The sequence below is a fragment of the Rhea americana genome, unplaced genomic scaffold (genome assembly GCF_003343005.1).
Source record: "Rhea americana isolate MKP2758 unplaced genomic scaffold, rheAme1 scaffold_55, whole genome shotgun sequence".
NCBI classification, from domain to species: Eukaryota; Metazoa; Chordata; class Aves; order Rheiformes; family Rheidae; genus Rhea; species Rhea americana.
In genome coordinates this window covers 1,699,769-1,716,162 of record NW_028186701.1, presented here as the reverse complement: position 1 = coordinate 1,716,162, position 16,394 = coordinate 1,699,769, and the positions used below count along the sequence as shown (strand labels likewise).

The 16,394-nt window shown below is 36.7% G+C and overlaps 1 protein-coding gene across 1 annotated transcript; it reads right to left on the bottom strand.

Annotated features, from left to right (window-relative positions):
- Window positions 1-385: 385 nt before the first annotated feature.
- Window positions 386-15,971, bottom strand: FH (fumarate hydratase). Its single transcript, XM_085318662.1, has 10 exons — window positions 15,803-15,971; window positions 10,805-10,939; window positions 9,916-10,026; window positions 8,376-8,552; window positions 7,244-7,426; window positions 6,158-6,323; window positions 4,359-4,562; window positions 2,887-3,014; window positions 1,196-1,349; window positions 386-572 (listed from the first exon to the last, which is right to left on the bottom strand). Exons 1-10 carry the CDS (start codon window positions 15,923-15,925, stop codon window positions 430-432), a joined length of 1,524 nt encoding a protein of 507 aa, XP_085174788.1. The 5' UTR covers window positions 15,926-15,971; the 3' UTR covers window positions 386-429.
- Window positions 15,972-16,394: the final 423 nt, after the last annotated feature.

Genomic DNA, 16,394 nt, shown 5'->3' with positions numbered 1-16,394 from the left:
AGAATGTATAAATTAGTCCTAATTTTTACTTTTCAATACACTACGAAATGCCTTTCAGTGAATGTTTCTAGTAACTAGGAAGGCCCCAATAGTTCAAACRAAATAAGATGCAGCTATGCCAATGTCTCCTTAGAGTAAACAAATACTCTCTCAGCATATACTATATATATATAAAAAAATATATATACACACACATTCTGCTATCTTAAGTTATGTAACTATTGAAATTGTACTTATTTTCTAATGAAGTATCTATAGCAGTAGTCTTCCCCAAAAGATCAGTTGATCTTTTGATCAGCTAATGCTTATAATAAAGATATAAGCAGATAATACTTAAAGAGTAATACCATGAGAACCTGTGACAATGAAAACCAAAACAAAAGCATACGTTTTATTTATTTATTTTTAATGTTAAGAACATTTAAGAAATTACTGAGGACCTAACATATCTTTAGGCTTCACCCACTGATCAAACTGATCTGATGTAAGGAATCCCAGTTTTATAGCAGCTTCTTTTAATGTTGTCCCTTCTTTGTGTGCAGTTTTGGCAATCTTAGCTGCTTTATCATATCCTGTAACAAAACAAAGGGATCAAATTAGCCATTTACAGTTCTAGAAGATTTGTTAGATACGAGAAAAAGTAGGACGCTTGGACCTTGAATTAYCGATTTGCTAGGTACTACTATTATTGATGCATTGCTACTTAATTTGCAGTAAAGCTGCACTAAATACAGTACACCAGCTGCTCACTTAAAAGTGAAGGCAAATTCTGTTATTCTGGTAATAATGCATTGAGTTAAGAGTTCTTTGTGACTTTAGTCAACATGCTACTCAGTAACTTCTCCTTTTGAAAGATCTTATATTGTAATTTTTCATTTTTCATTATTATTAAAGAGATCAAATCAGGGCAAAGGGTGTACAATTCTTCCTAATTTCATGTTTGACTCCTATTGGATTTTACTCTTAATATACTGGAATGGCCACTGGAAACAGGAGGTATATTTTTCACTAATAATAGTAGTTGGGGGATGCTAAAGTAAATTAAGTTTTGACCTGACTGATGACTTGATCTCCTAAACATTGTGGTAACACAAACAACATAAGCAAAATCATGTTATTGCAAAATATTTTAATGGAACATTACTGCAAAATATTAAATACAATGTTTTGAGAAGCTTCTGAGCCTTAAACTTACCTATATGAGGATTAAGTGCTGTCACCAACATCAGCGATTCACTCATTAGTTTGTTGATCCTGTCTGTGTTCGCTTGGATTCCAACTACACAGTTGTCAGTGAAAGAGACACAAACATCTCCAAGGAGTCTTGCAGAGTTTAACACGTTTTTAATCTAACAAAGAGGAAAAAATACCAACTATTACATTCAGACATTAGTATTTGCATCACCCGGTATATTTGTTCATACCTAACACCCTCTCCCAATATATACTTCTTTGATAGCGTGTTTTTATAAAAAGGAATACAGTATATAATACATGCTTCCCTTTGCAGGTTAAGTCCAGCCAGTCACATAAAATAAATAAATAAATAAATCTGTGAGAAGTGTTGAAAAGCTGAAAAACTCTTACAAAAAGATAATCCCAGTACACATAAAYACTTTTTTTTTCACAACAGCTTACAAATAGCAAGTAAAAATAAATAAAGGGATTTGATTCAAGAGTATTTTTTCCCCTAACTAACAGTTAAGACATCTTTAAAATATAAACCACAATACTATCTGGCATTAGTCCTCTACTTAGAGGAACCATTACATTGTTGAACATTACTCARTTTTTTTGATAGCTCTCCATTTCCATCAGTATTTATCTTCTGTTAGAAAAAATCTCTTGGCTAAGCAATATTTTATTTTTTTTTGGTCCAAACCAGATGCWATATACTTTAAGGAAGTTTGTTCAAATGGGTGAAAAAAACAGTATCCTAAGCTGACCCAGTAAGGAAGAGACAAATACTGGTTTTATTAACAGTTTCAATCAATCATTTCTAACTATTGTAACAAAGCAGCAGCATCAGTCAGTATAGGCCAGGTCGAAAAATAATATATGGCACGTTGCTTCCCTTGTGCCTTGTATTTCTTACAAAAAGACAAGYACTCACATTTTTTAAAATTTCTATTTAATATTAAGAACCTTTCCACAAGCTACCTTCATTCTTTTCGAAATAGCATTCCTACTCTAACCTCTCTGCTATTCCTCCATCATCTTATACACAGTTCTCCATAATTTTCAATTTTGATGCTTTTGTTTATATTCTTTTTTTCTCAATTTCTTCTCTGTTCATTTTTCCTTCTTGGTTTTAAGATAAAAAAACCCAGAAATTAGACATAATACTCAGTTAACTAGATGTACATCTTTAAATATAGAGAAGGAGTACTCATGATAGGATTGTGGTTTATTCTCACACTGCAGAAGGTAGATGTAATTTTAAATACTAAAGTCTCAAACTAGTCATTTACAGTTATAAACARCTCGCTTGCCAGAGGTATGTAATCCTTCATTTTCAGCAGTAAAATCAATTAGCAACAATAGTTCCTGCATATCAAATGAAAAAAAAAATCCTCCCTTGTAGCATATTTTGTTCTGCTTTTGACAGAATTTTGTCTCATGTTTTGATCCTACCTTCCCACCTCCTTAGGCTAATGATAAGGGTACGTTTTTTAAGATAGAAGCTTCTCTGCATAAGATAGAGCCAGGTTAAAAAAAAAAAAAGCTAGCTGGGCCTCTGTCAAAATAATAGCACTTATACAAAAGAATAAAGTTTATTCTCACTTTTATGAACTTCTCTGATGCTTGYGTTAGCAATATGCTCACTGATCTTTTTCCTAGTTATCTGACTATCTGTCCTAGATATTTAMCATGGTTTGAACTTACCATCATGGGCTTAAAAACATTTAGTTCAAAGTGTCCGTTGCTACCTCCTACAGTAACAGCAACATGGTTTCCCATAACTTGCGCTGCTACCATGGTTACAGCTTCACATTGCGTTGGGTTCACTTTTCCTGGTTGTGGAAGGGAGAGAAAAAGGTAGAATAGCAGTCCCTTATTTACCAAATCACATTCAACAAAAGTTTTCTATGAGGTAGCATGTATCRCTCATCTATACCTATTAAAACTAGAAATACAAAAGAGAAGTAATTTCAAAAATTATACTAAATTCACTGCACTTTTCCAGTAACTCAGCTAGGATTTTTCTTTTTTAATGTCTCTCAAACTTAAAAACAACCCACCATTCTCATTTAATTCTCCATTCTCTACAAAAATAAAAAACAACCTTCAATCATGTTTCCTTCTGTTGGAAGGGAAAACACATCTGCAGAATGCAAAGTTTTAAAGGCGTCCATCCCCAATATAGACATCAAAGACTGCTTTAGCAATCTACCAAGCCTGCAAGAGATGAATCTAATGTGTTTGAAAAAAGCAACTCTAAGTTACCACAATTCTTAGCAGTCAAGAGATTATTAATGATATAATCCATTACTATTCAAGAACATAAGGCATTTCTGGTAAATCACTATTACATCTCAGTTAATGTAAGATAATTATTACAAATTAATTTGTAATACAATTGATTCACTATGTTTTATTTTGTCAGGAAAAAAAAAAAAAAAGAGGGACCTCCTAACAAGAAAGTTTCATGGTTGATTTCACATACAGAAAATAATCCTACTAAGAACATTTAGGATCTGCTTTTTTAATGTCAGATACATACACAACCTTTTTCTTTTCTAATATCTAAAACAACATGGTTAGCACAAATTCAGATGTACAGTATTCATAAATGCATACTTTTTAGGAAAGGAGCAAGGAACAATTAATATTATTCCTTTCTTTCTTGTCCTCCCATAAACTGGGATCACTGCAGAAGAGAAAATGTGAGTTTGTAACATTAATCAGACTAGAAAGTAAAGACAGAAGTCGACTTAAATCACAATACTGCCAAAACAATCATCATCTATTCAGCTCAAATAATGGATACAATTCAGAGATTAGATCATTTAAAGCCTGTCTCAGAAAGTCTTTATATAAAATTTTACAGATCTTGTAATTCAAAAACAAAAAAGAAAGATTTTGAAAAGTTTAGAGAAGAATCCTTGCATTAATACAGTTATATTATACATGTACAGATATTAATCCCCTGCACATACTTTTCAACACACAGCTGTGAAGGTAARTATTTATGAACACAAATTTTGGTAAAATGAGACAGAAGATAAAAAAAAAGTGACAGAACTATTGAATCATGGACTTCTCACCGAAATTTGCACTGTGTGTTCAGTAAATACTTGTTAACAGATACTAGTCCAACACAAAAGAAACAGGCATTTTTTTTCCCAGTATGTTACCTGGCATGATACTGCTTCCTGGTTCATTTTCAGGCAGGATGAGTTCCCCTAGTCCAGAGCGTGGTCCAGAACCCAGGAAACGGATATCATTAGCTATTTTCATCAGACTACATGCCACTGTGTTCATAGCACCACTGAGTTCAACTAGAGCATCATGAGCTGCAAGGGCTTCAAACTTATTTGGAGCAGTGACAAAAGGCAAACCTACAAGGAGGGTAAGAAATATTAAAACCGTGATCTTACAGACATAAACCAGATAACCACACATGTGAATTGCTTAATATAAAATTATACTGGTAACACTCTTAAGTTCATCTCTGTTTTCTCTATACCTTTCCTCACGTGTCTTAAACAGATTCAATTGTTTACAAAAGACAGTAAAAGTCACTAGAACATAGAAGAGTATGAAAGTGGAGCATCTACCTATAATGAACGTCAAGGTTTCATACTATGTGTTGTATCATAAGTGTTGCTTTGTACCATAATACTTTGTGAATGTCAAGAATTTCTTAAAATTTAGCCCTAACTTACAAATTTCCCCTATAATAGCAAGTTAGATGCTTGAGACTCTTAATTTCAAGGATGCTTTCTCTCAGTTATGAAGATTTTTGCCTAGCAGTGTAAATATTAGGATAAAGAAAAAATAATCACAAATGAAACAATTACATAAAGAAAAAAAAAAAAACACATCCAAATTCTAACTACTGGGCTTGGAAAGGAACGTGAAAGGTGATTCAAACTTAGGAGGATGCCTGAAACTTCTGACAACAGTAGGAGCACAAGAGCAATAGAAGCAACAGCTTCCTCAACTGGAATTTAAATTTGAGGCTAGGACCCATAGTAGAAAAATGAATTTTTTCAAGGCTTTGCCCTGGAAGAGAAGTATCAGCAGGTGTTTCTGAGCACACTGTCAACATCTGATAGTGGTAATGGACATCACTAAGCATACGTGCAGGGATGCTGACTGTAAGCTGGACTTCAGCCACACAAAACTACTGATCTGAGCTTAGAATATTGTCTAGTCAAACAACAGATGAGTAGCTTAAGTCCCTTTTCCGGAAGAACAAGAGAATTTCTACCATGTTTTGCAGTTCCTGCCTAACACCGACTCTCCACTTGCATGGGCTTCTGCATTTTGTAGTTGCCTTCTCACTTGCAGATACCATTCCAAACCTTCCATTGTTTCAGTTTGCTTTTGACAATGAATTTCCCATATAAGAACACATGGAGTCTCAACAGTCTGCCCTAACTGGTTTAAGTTCATACAGCCTGCACATGTGGTACACCCTACAATTGTAAGATGGGAGAACTTCCTAAAAACACTGATGGATTCTTCAAGCACCAAGATGAGCCCTGCACTGCACCCAATAACTTGTCAGCAACCGTTGTTTATCTCATGCTACTTCCTCCTTGTTGGGATACAAGAAAATCTTTGTCCTCTACTAGACAGTGAACAATACACATCYATTAGAACAAACATACTGTCAAAAAATTTCCTGTAAAACATGAAGCTGCTTAAGTGAAAGACAGACACATTCATTTTTCAGATACTCATTTTTTTTTAAAAGCTGATATTGGTACACAAGACAAAGCAATTGTAACTGATTTGAGGATCAAAAAACCTCAATGTCTCTGTAAGTAGTTTTAGATCTATAAAGACAACATCAAAAATTAGACAATTAACCACTCTTTCATATATATAAAAAAGTATTTTTGGCTGTTTTTCTTCCTCTTTAGTGTCAAGTCACTCCAGATTAGGAAAGAGGAGCAAAGATCAATGTGGAAGCATTATGGCCCACCTGTCAGTTCAGCCACTTTAGCAGCAACCTTCTCAGCAAAGCCAATTCTTGTATTTAATCCTGTACCAACTGCAGTCCCACCAGCTGCCAGCTGATAAACTCTTGGCATGGTTGACTCAATCCTAGCCACACCATATTTAATTTGTTGCACATAACCACTAAATTCCTTTGAAAGGAAAGAGGACAAGAAAAGAAACAAAGATGACAAACAAGAATAAGCATCTAGAACTACTTTAACATGAYGATGCTCTTTCTAAAAATCTAAAAACACTGAACTTCTCCCAGACAATAACTCTTACATTAGAAGACTGCTCATGCATAAAGAACAATTACATATAAAAGTAACTTGCATATAAAAAAGTACATACACTGTACCTCTCTCTTGCCTTTTATCTGAGTTGTATAATTTGTAGAACCTGAATCTAAGGTAAATCAGCTCTCAGAATAAATCAACAAATTCTCAAGGTACAATTAGAAAATGTATCCTGAATTTTGGTCACCTTAATTTAGTTAGTAAAAAGCTCACCTGTACCTCTTGAAATAGATTTTACATGCATTTTAATCAGTTCAGTTTAAACTGATTCTGTACCAAGTTAACGTAATATCATTTCTGAACAAATGATAACTAAGATTTGATTTTTAGTAGTATAATTAAATTGGTTCAAAACACTTAGGAATTTTGTGTATTGGCAAAACCTCACTTAAATATGCTTAAGAATACAAACTAACCGTACCTTATTCCTTCTGATATCACTGCAATAGAAATATCACACATCATGTTGTGTTATTTGGTTAAAAAAAATCATTAAAAAATATTTATATCTTACTACTTTTAGCAATAAAAGTTCCTTGCAAAAATTTAAGGAAATTTGTGATGCTGTTCATAGAGCACAGAATTCAGCAAACACCGCTGAAAATGAAAAATATTATGACAGATTCAACTGGTTTCCTATAATTTGTCTTAAATTATCAACTTTATTTTAGAGTTCCCTGAGTTTGCCTCAGTAAAAATTAATTTCATTCACTAAATTTACAAGATTATCCCAAACAAATGGAAAAGATATATATATATATATTTTTTTTTACCTGTCCAAGTGTAAGTGGAACAGCATCCTGTGTATGAGTGCGCCCTATTTTTATGATTTGAGAAAACTCTTTGGATTTTGCTTCAAGTGCATTCTGTAGCTTCTTTAGTCCAGGTAACAATACCTCATTAACCTCTTGGGCTGCAGCAATATGCATGGCTGTTGGGAACGTGTCATTCGAACTCTGTGAAGGAAATTAAGGAAGTTTATCTATAGGCTTTTCTCATCATTTGTTGCTCTAAGATCTACATGTATGGCTTTATCCTTTTTATCTTATAAACAAGAAGAAATGAAGCACAAGAGTAATTAAATTAGGAGCATTCCAAACATCAATCTGCAACATGAATAAAAGTCTTCCAAGTTCAAATCCGGCATCTTAATGATAAAATCAACTTTTTCTATACCCATGGAAAATTAACTGCGTAAGTAGATAGTTCACAATAGATTTTTTTTWAAAAAAAAGAATTGCTATAGTAATTATGAGAGAGAGATAACAAACGGATGGAGGATTTTAAAGAAACTGCAAGTGACTGAAATGCCATCATATTGCTTCTAGTAGTTTCCAGAATATCCACCCACCACAAAAGATCAGGCAGGGATATAACCAACTCAGCRGTTTCAGCTAATCTAAAGAAAATATTAGGAGTGAGGTACAACAAAAATAAGACTGTCTACCAAAATCCATAGAAAGAAAAAGAAATGCATATTTCATTTTTCAATTACAGGAATTTAGTCACTTTGCTTTCTATATGCTTTATATAACCTATTATGGAGATAACAGCTACACCTACTCAACCTTTAAAAACTGGACCTACATTTGACTCTTTTACAGTTGTCTGCAGTAGAAGTGGTTGCCAGTAGGCCAATTCTACTCCCTCCCATATGAATTCATCTGCTATGAATGAGTTTGAAGTTTTTAATCTAAAAAGCAGTCACTCACCAACACTTTAAAGTTCATTTAAACTGAAAAATTACAAGCCTGAAAAATTCAGTTGCCAGAGCTGTGCACAAATTTCACGAAACTCCCTTTTTTATATATTTCTGTCTAAAYAGTCACTATAAAATAACCCTGAAGAATCACAATTAAAAATAYATATRATTTTAACAGTAAAAATATTTGAGAATATAACAACCTGACTTTTGTTAACATGATCATTCGGATGTACTGGCTTTTTGCTCCCCAGTTGGCCTCCCATTATCTCAATGGCTCTGTTGCTGATGACTTCATTGACATTCATATTGGTTTGAGTTCCAGACCCAGTCTGCCACACCACCAATGGAAAGTGATCATTTAATTTTCCTGCGGCTACCTATAATGGAAARAGAGAGGATTTGTTCTGCCAAGACAAAGAAAATTATTTGAAACAGACCTACAAAATTTGTAATTTTAAGGTTCTTAATGTTCTCAATTATATATGAAAATCAACATATAATCATTGTGAATTTATACTGAAAAGTTAAGAAGAGAATTCARTGTTACGCTTTTGTTATGCTTTTAGAAGATACTAAATTCTAAAACAAAGGAAGATACCACTTAATCTCATGTTCTAAAAAGCAAGCGATCTCTTGTCATGAGTCTAAGGCTAGATAACTATCTCTAGATTTTAAAGATACATAACAGTCATCCTGGAATTATGCTTTTCAGGAAATAATCTTATTATGAATTTTCCACATTATATAGGAGCAAAACTCTCACTTCCAAGATGAAATTGATTCCTTCAAGTTAAGGGAAGGGCYATCACCGCAGGGGCATTCTAAAATCATAACAATAATGCCTTAGACAACTTTCGGAGATAACAAATAGAGCTAAAAAGCTGAAAAGCTAAACGGCTTTCAGCCACCAGGACTCCTGGTACACTTTAACTTGGAGAGCCCTAGAAACCACAAGAAGTGACTAGCCGTACATTCTGAAGCTCTCCAGAAGTCTTGGGGCTCGGGACTCATGGTGCTACAGCTGGTGGAAAGATGTGGCTTCTGAAAGTACTGAAATATTTTGAAGCTATTCAGAACTGTAAAAAATGTTTCAGGCTAAATATGTCTGTTGATTTACACTATGCAGGCACACCTGGCACTTCCTCAGTTAATGGTCATTCACCATCCTGTGGCATTTATCCTGAGAAAGAACAGATGCCTCCATGTGTCACATCATGTCCTCTCTAGCCATAAAAGTGACACTAAACAAGCACAGGTATAGTAGTAAATTTAATTCTGAAGAGGATTTAGACCAGTAACAGAACTTTTCAGATCGTCTTCATACTACAATGATGTGGACCTCCAGAAAGGAAGAAGCTTTTTGTAGTGTCAGGTTTCATATTAGCATTGAATTCAGCAATATTCTATTCCCCTCCTAGTTTTTTTGTACTGTTCATCTGTTAAGAGTCATCCCACAAACACTTTGCAAGTAATATATAGTATTAACGGAGAAGAAAAACTACATTTTAAGAAACGTAAGTATCAAAATGTATTAGATTATTCAATCATTTCTAAAAATGTAAGAAGTAAAATATTACTAAGTAAAAAATTTGTCAGCCTCAAAACCACAGTTTATTAACTATGAATGTTTTGCTCTTAGTTTGAGAAATGCAAGAAGTCTTTCCCCAGCCCCCAATCTTCCTATGAAAAGCTACCAAAAATACCATGAAAGTTACAGTATGTCAAATAGTTGGTTCCTACCTCATCTGCTGCCTTTATGATAGCATTTGCAATCTTTGGTTCAAGACCATAATCCTGATTTACTTCAGCAGCTGCTCTCTTCAAGATGCCAAAAGCCCTTATGACTTGAATCTGAGACACAAGAGAAAGTTTAAATACGTAAATTTTTTTCCCTAAGGAAAATTAAGAAACCCATTACACAGATCTAGTTCTAAACTGAACTTTCTTAACCAGCAAGTAGTCCATCAGGCAATTCATAGAGCAACTGAGGTCATACTGACTGTGCTGTCATTAGAATTAATATTTATCCAAACAGTACAGAAAGCAGTACACAACATAACTTTCAAAGTGAGGATGAGCTAAGGTATCTGTATCAAAACAGATTATATGTGATAAAATGAACAGAAAAGAAGAACTGGTAGCCTTTCTAAAATAGCCTTTTAAAGCCAAACTGTGTTACATTTCAGTATATGCAAAAACAGTGCATGACAAGTTGTGTGCATACCACTGCTACAAGTGTAGCTGTAAGTAAAAAAGCAAAATTTACAGTAATTTATGCTATGCAAAACATCTTCAGAAACAAACAGCATCACACTATAGTAAATAAATAACTCAAACTACAAACTGTTCTATTCACAGTCTTTGGTCTTCAGAAAAATGAAAGCCATATATTTCTGCTTATCTATTGCTTAAAAAAATAAGCAATGCAATTAAGTAATTATTCAAAAGCAATGTTCAATTTTTTAAATTAAAATGATTTCTACCACTGAGAAATATCTTGCCACGGAGATTTTAGTTTTAATTACAATTCGAAGTTGCTGATATTCCCAGTAAAAGACTAAGAAAAAAGTATTACTCTGACATCCACAAACTTAAAGAAAAAAAATGAGCACAGACTGAAATTACTTACTGGCATCCTTTCTGAAACACCTCCTATCTTGAAGTTCATTGTTGATCTCACAGTCTGGGCACCATAGTATTTGTCACTTGGAACCTTCAGTTCACCAAAGGTATCATATTCTATCCTAAAAGACTCTTGACTGGACTATGGAAAAGGAAGAAAACACATTTCAAACACTGGTAAACAGAACAACCTTTTTGAAAGCAGATACAGCTAAGCAAAAATACACAATAAGAGAAGAAATGATATCAAAGGTAAATATTGGCCATAAGTATTTTTCTAATTGTATCTTCAAAGTTTAAGCACTTTTCTAATTTTGAATACTTGTCTTATTAAGAGAGTCCCAACTACTAACATGACTGGTATGTAACCTAGCAGACTCGCTTGTTCACAGGTAACAGGCAGCACTGCAAGGCTTAGACTTCTGCTGCCCACTGCATTAAACACTTCTAATGAAACACTTACCTGATGAAARATTTCAGTTTCTTTTGAAGGAGAGTCCCTCCCTTTCTGCTCAATTAATTACTAGTTCACCTTGCAATTTACAGATTGGCTGTACTCCTAAAACCAAACTTTACCAAACTTAGCACAGAAATAATTCAGGTGATATCTTCACAGGCAACATATATGTAACAARATCCCTACTTGAAATTAACATTGCACATGGAACAGAATAAAAATACTGGAAGGCAGCAAGTAACTAATTCAGTACCAAGTTACTAACTACTCATTCTCATCTTAAACCCAATAAATCAGGAACATAGTTCCACTAGCCAAAGTAGCTGGCTAGTGAGATGGAGGGAAAATTTATATCAATAAAATTATGAGTAGAATGGAAATATATATTGATTGCCCACTGTATTCTTCCAATACTTGTATTCTTCCAATACAAGAAATTGGAGCCATAAAATTAGACTAGTAGGAGTCATGTTCAAAGCAAGCAAAAGCAAGCAGCTCTTCACACAAGTAGCAGACTGACAAAACTCCTTGCCAAAGGATGCTGTAGTTGCAGAAGTTTGAGTTCAAGGAAAAGATTAGATAAGCACTCAGAAGAGCGAGCTATAATGGGTTATTACACAGACAAACCACAGGAATCCCCTGATGGTGAAAAAAAGGAATTCTGAATCARTGTAAGAGGAAAACAATACATATGCTTGCACAGTTCTTACTCTTCCCTAGCGGGTGACTTCTCAATTCACAATGTTCCTCTCTTTTCATGGTCAGTTTTACTTGTTCTTTGCTTTATGGCTCTCAGTTTTCTCAGACAGCACAGCTAATCTCCAGCAGAACCCTCTCTTGAACAACAGTGACTTTCTCCAACAGCCTGTCTAGGTCCTCACCATTGCAAATAGCAAGCTGACAGTGGTAGGATGGTCCAGTCTTTTTGTTGTCCTAAGTTGCTTTCCCAGCTAGATGTAGAAGGTCTGCCATCAAAACTCCAGCAGTCACATAATGGAGACACAAGCCCTGCTACTGAAGGTGCTCATTCTTGCACAGCAGATGTGGACAYGACCCAGAGACACCATAGCCCAGTCCACAAAGAGTGGATTTAGCTCTTATATTGCTGTCCCCTCTCCCCATGGCTTGCATTTTGGCTGTTACTCTTCCACATACACTGACCACAAAAGAATACTAAGCTTGGTGTGGGCCAGTATGCCATTCCTATGTTCTTGGATCTTCTTTATCCTATTTTAATCATTTATCATTCACTGACATGCTACCAAAGAAACAAAACATAGTCAATATTTGTCCAGTATCTTACAACCAAAAATGTTTAACCAGGATGTTTGTGAGTCTTACCTACTGTACACATGCATCTACTGTTGAAATACCAATATGTATCTCTGACTCAGGATATCTGAAATCTCTGCTTTTGAAATCTGGAAATCTTGTAAAAGTAGACAAATATCAAACTTTCTATAGAAYGAGATGAGCAGAATCAATTCATTTCCAAGCCCAAATCATGATCTAGTCACTGGTTCATTCACCAAAAGTAGCCACGCTCAAACAACATAAAATGTTTAATACCTACAAACTTCTAGCAAAAAGTCAGAAGGTGCACAATTGATTTTCTCAAGCTTATACAATTCCAAAGTCAACACTGGTGAAACAAAAATAAATGGGAACTCAGACAGATCAATATCCCCAGTATATTTCTTAAAGTAACTTTTAACAGAAAACCATATGGGATTAGCTAGGGAACATACAATACCACACAGATTCACAAAGATTTTCAAATGAAGAGGATGAGCTGCTTTAAGCTATGTGTCATTTGCTGATTAATCAAGCAACAAGTGACATTAGAAAAAAATTAAAGTAATTTCATTTTTTCAATAACTAAAATAATTTTCATTACCTACCAGTATTTTAATTTAAGTTTGCCAAGAAGCCACAGGAATTGTCATCAGTTGTCTTAAATGAAGGCAAAAAAATAAYACAAACAAGATCACACAAACCTGTACAAAGAATATATAGGACACTAATATTCACTAAATATTCGCCAAAGCATTAATTTGAGTTAACTTACTGTTTGCATAAGTACAAGTGGTACCACAGAAAACAATGCATTATCTGCATGACTGACTAATGTAGCAGKCAGCAAAATTCAGCACATTTTTGTGTGAAAAAAATACAATTCCCAACTCCTTAAACAGAATTTACCCTCCTGGGCGGAACCAGCTGAAGGCCCCAGTTTCCTTATCTAGAGTGGGTTTTACAGTCACTTAGAGACCTAGGGAATTAGGAGACCTCCTGTGCAATAGTGTAACAAAAGCACAACTGTATCAGCTCCCCAGGCCCATTCTACTGGACCACAGAAGAAACCAAAARGAGACCTAACGAGAAGCTAAGTCAAATTCCTATCTTCACTTAGTTTCCATCACATCCACAGTAAAAGTCAGCTTGGAACTGCTATTCCTCATATTCCTCACATTTATAAAATAAATAGTTCTCTTAAAAAAATAAAATAAAATAGAGTGTCCTGGCCAGGTGGCTGTGTTCCCCCAAAACCCAACAACACAGAGACCAAAGCTGATGTAGTTAGGCAAACATAACTGTACTTTTGCCTCACTACTAGAAACTCTTTTGACATTGGAACTGATTGTACCATAATGCACTGGAAAAAAATCAAATGTACTGCAATAATGCTCTCTGATTTTTGTATGCAGCAACTTTTGGAAAGGAGTATTTCAGTTTAAATAAACACCACTAGCATGTCTAAGTCAATCCTTAAAAACCAACAGAAAATGGAATTTGTACTCTCCCTGCTCTCCTTTGCCAGATGGATGGGCTTTCCATTTTTAAGTGTGGTATTTCCTTTACATATCAATTAAGTCACAAATCTTGAAATGTATTCTTTAGAAAACAAAAACAAATATTTTACAACATTAAACTGAGGAAAGAAAGAAACCAGTTTTATTTAAATCATCTCAGTTCAAATCCTGTTTGATTTAGCACCAAGTTAGAGCAACTACAAGACAACATGCAGGTTAGGCTCTCTCTACCTATAAAACGTTCAAAAAGACAATTTTTGCTACTGAAAAGTCTCTGCAAATATCACAGTGATTTATTTACATTTAAGTACTGATTAGTATATTGTATGTTTTCCTTTCCAAATGGCCACCAAAAAAAGTTTTCCTGACTAAAATGCAAGAGCTTTTTGAGCCTGAAATTCACTGAGGAACATTTTGCTACAAATTCTGCAGTTATTTAAACACAAGCAATTAACGACATCATGAATGTCTGTTTACAGGGTAAGTTATATTTGGGACTATCAAAGAACATGTTTCATGTAAGTTTGCAGCCTTCATAAATACCAGGTCTTCAGCAAGTAAGTGAAGACCATAATCTACAACATTTTTCTTACATGATGGGGCAGGAACAGAAAATTTTTAAAAAGGAATCATCTGATAGGCCAGTGGTTTATGAGTTACATAACTGGTTTTGACACCAATTTTCTCATGTTTTATTCATCATACAGCTTATTCATTAATCTGAAACTTTATCTTTTTACACTATTTTCTGCACCATAAGTAATATTACAGATCAGGAACTAACATTCTAGTTATTTTTAATAAAAACATTGTATCCTATACATTTCACTTTCCGCTGAAATTCTTTTGACAGTCATCACTTACCTCTTGTTTTTAGGAATGAACTTCTATTACAGCACACTCAATGTCCTAACTGTTAACTCTGAGATTTACAGTTCCTTATTTGAAAAGCATTTCTACTTTCACGTTGAATCATGGGCAATAAACTCATGCTTTTGCCTAACAGTTGACTGACTGTACTTGAACAAAAGCTTAGGATACCTGAGAATTAGAGGTCTCAAAGTTCTCAGATGCAGTCAGAGAAACATCCCTAGTTTTCAAGCAAAAGATTTATCAGATACCCCCATTTCTGTGCGAATACAGCTTTCTCCTTTTTATCCCTCGACAGCCCTAAGAGAGGGCCCAAAGATTTTACGGAAGAAACTGTTTAACGCCAGCGCTCTCTCTCATATAACAGTGCTTGCGGTAATTTCTTCACCGCTGCTTCACCTGGCCCTACCTTCCTCCTCACCTCTCCAGACAAGCTCAGRTAACTATAACGGCGCTGCGCACAGCATAAATCTCTGGGAAGATGCCTGTTACAGACATCATCCAAGCTAAACTAAGGAATAACCTGAAASTCGATGCGCCAGCACCGAGGGAGGAGGGCGGAGGAGGGCTGAGGYGGGCCTCGGTGGGCCTCGGAGGCGCCGCCGCACTCGGCCATGGCGGCCAGGAACCCGCAGTCCCCGCAGCTTCCCAGCGGGAGAGGAAAATGATCGCTCCGCTCCCCTCGCCCCTGGCAGCGGCAGCCGCTACGACAGCAGCGCGCGCCGGGGGAGGGGGGGGGGGGGCAGAGCCGCCGGCGGTGCAAGGAGGGTCGCGAGCGCTGACGGGCGCAAGGGGAGGAGCCAGGATGGGCGCGGTCCGCGGTGGCAGTTAGAGGTCACCGCTCCCCCCGCCCCCGGGTGCTCACCATGGCGGCGCGCGGCAGGGCGCCGCGGAGGGCGGCGGCGGCGGCGCGTGGCGAGCGGGGCTGGCGCGCGAGCAGCCCCGCCGCGCAGCCTAGGCGGCGGAAGCAGCAGAGTGAGCGGTGCATGGTGACGGCTCGGGGACGCAGCGCCGGGGGCCGGCTGCGGGGCGGGTACAGAGAGCGGCCCCGCCCCGGACAAGCGTCATGCGGGGAGGCAGCGCCATCGCCACGGCGGCACCGCCCGCCGCCAATGAGCTGCGCCGAGCGGGCCGGCCGCGCAGGCGAGGCAGAGCGGTGCGGAGGCCAGGCGGTGCCGGGGGAGCCGCGCCCGCCCCCCCCAGGAGAGCGTCCTTCTCCCCGTAAGCACTGCCTGCGGCGGCCCTAGCTCCGCTTCCTCCCAAGAGGCAAAAACGAAAAAATCTAGGTCTTTACTGCAAATATTTTCATTACAATAGCGGCAGCACTAGTCCTTCGGAGAGGTGTTCCTAGTTCTATGGATGCAGAGAGTACATCATACATCACACTTCCAAGGCCCGTATGGCAGCTGCAAAGCCCCAGAGGAAGTTCAGTTGTTTCCAGAACACTGATAAATAGC

Bases quoted from the DNA above. Each gene is read 5' to 3' on its own strand.
- FH (XM_085318662.1), bottom strand. From the start codon at position 15,925: ATGCACCGCTCACTCTGCTGCTTCCGCCGCCTAGGCTGCGCGGCGGGG. The intron at 10,940-15,802 runs GTGAGCACCCGG...CCTTTTCCATAG, and splicing joins CCCTGCCGCGCGCCGCCATG to TCCAGTCAAGAGTCTTTTAG. The intron at 573-1,195 runs GTAAGTTTAAGG...GTTTTGTTACAG, and splicing joins AGCACTTAATCCTCATATAG to GATATGATAAAGCAGCTAAG.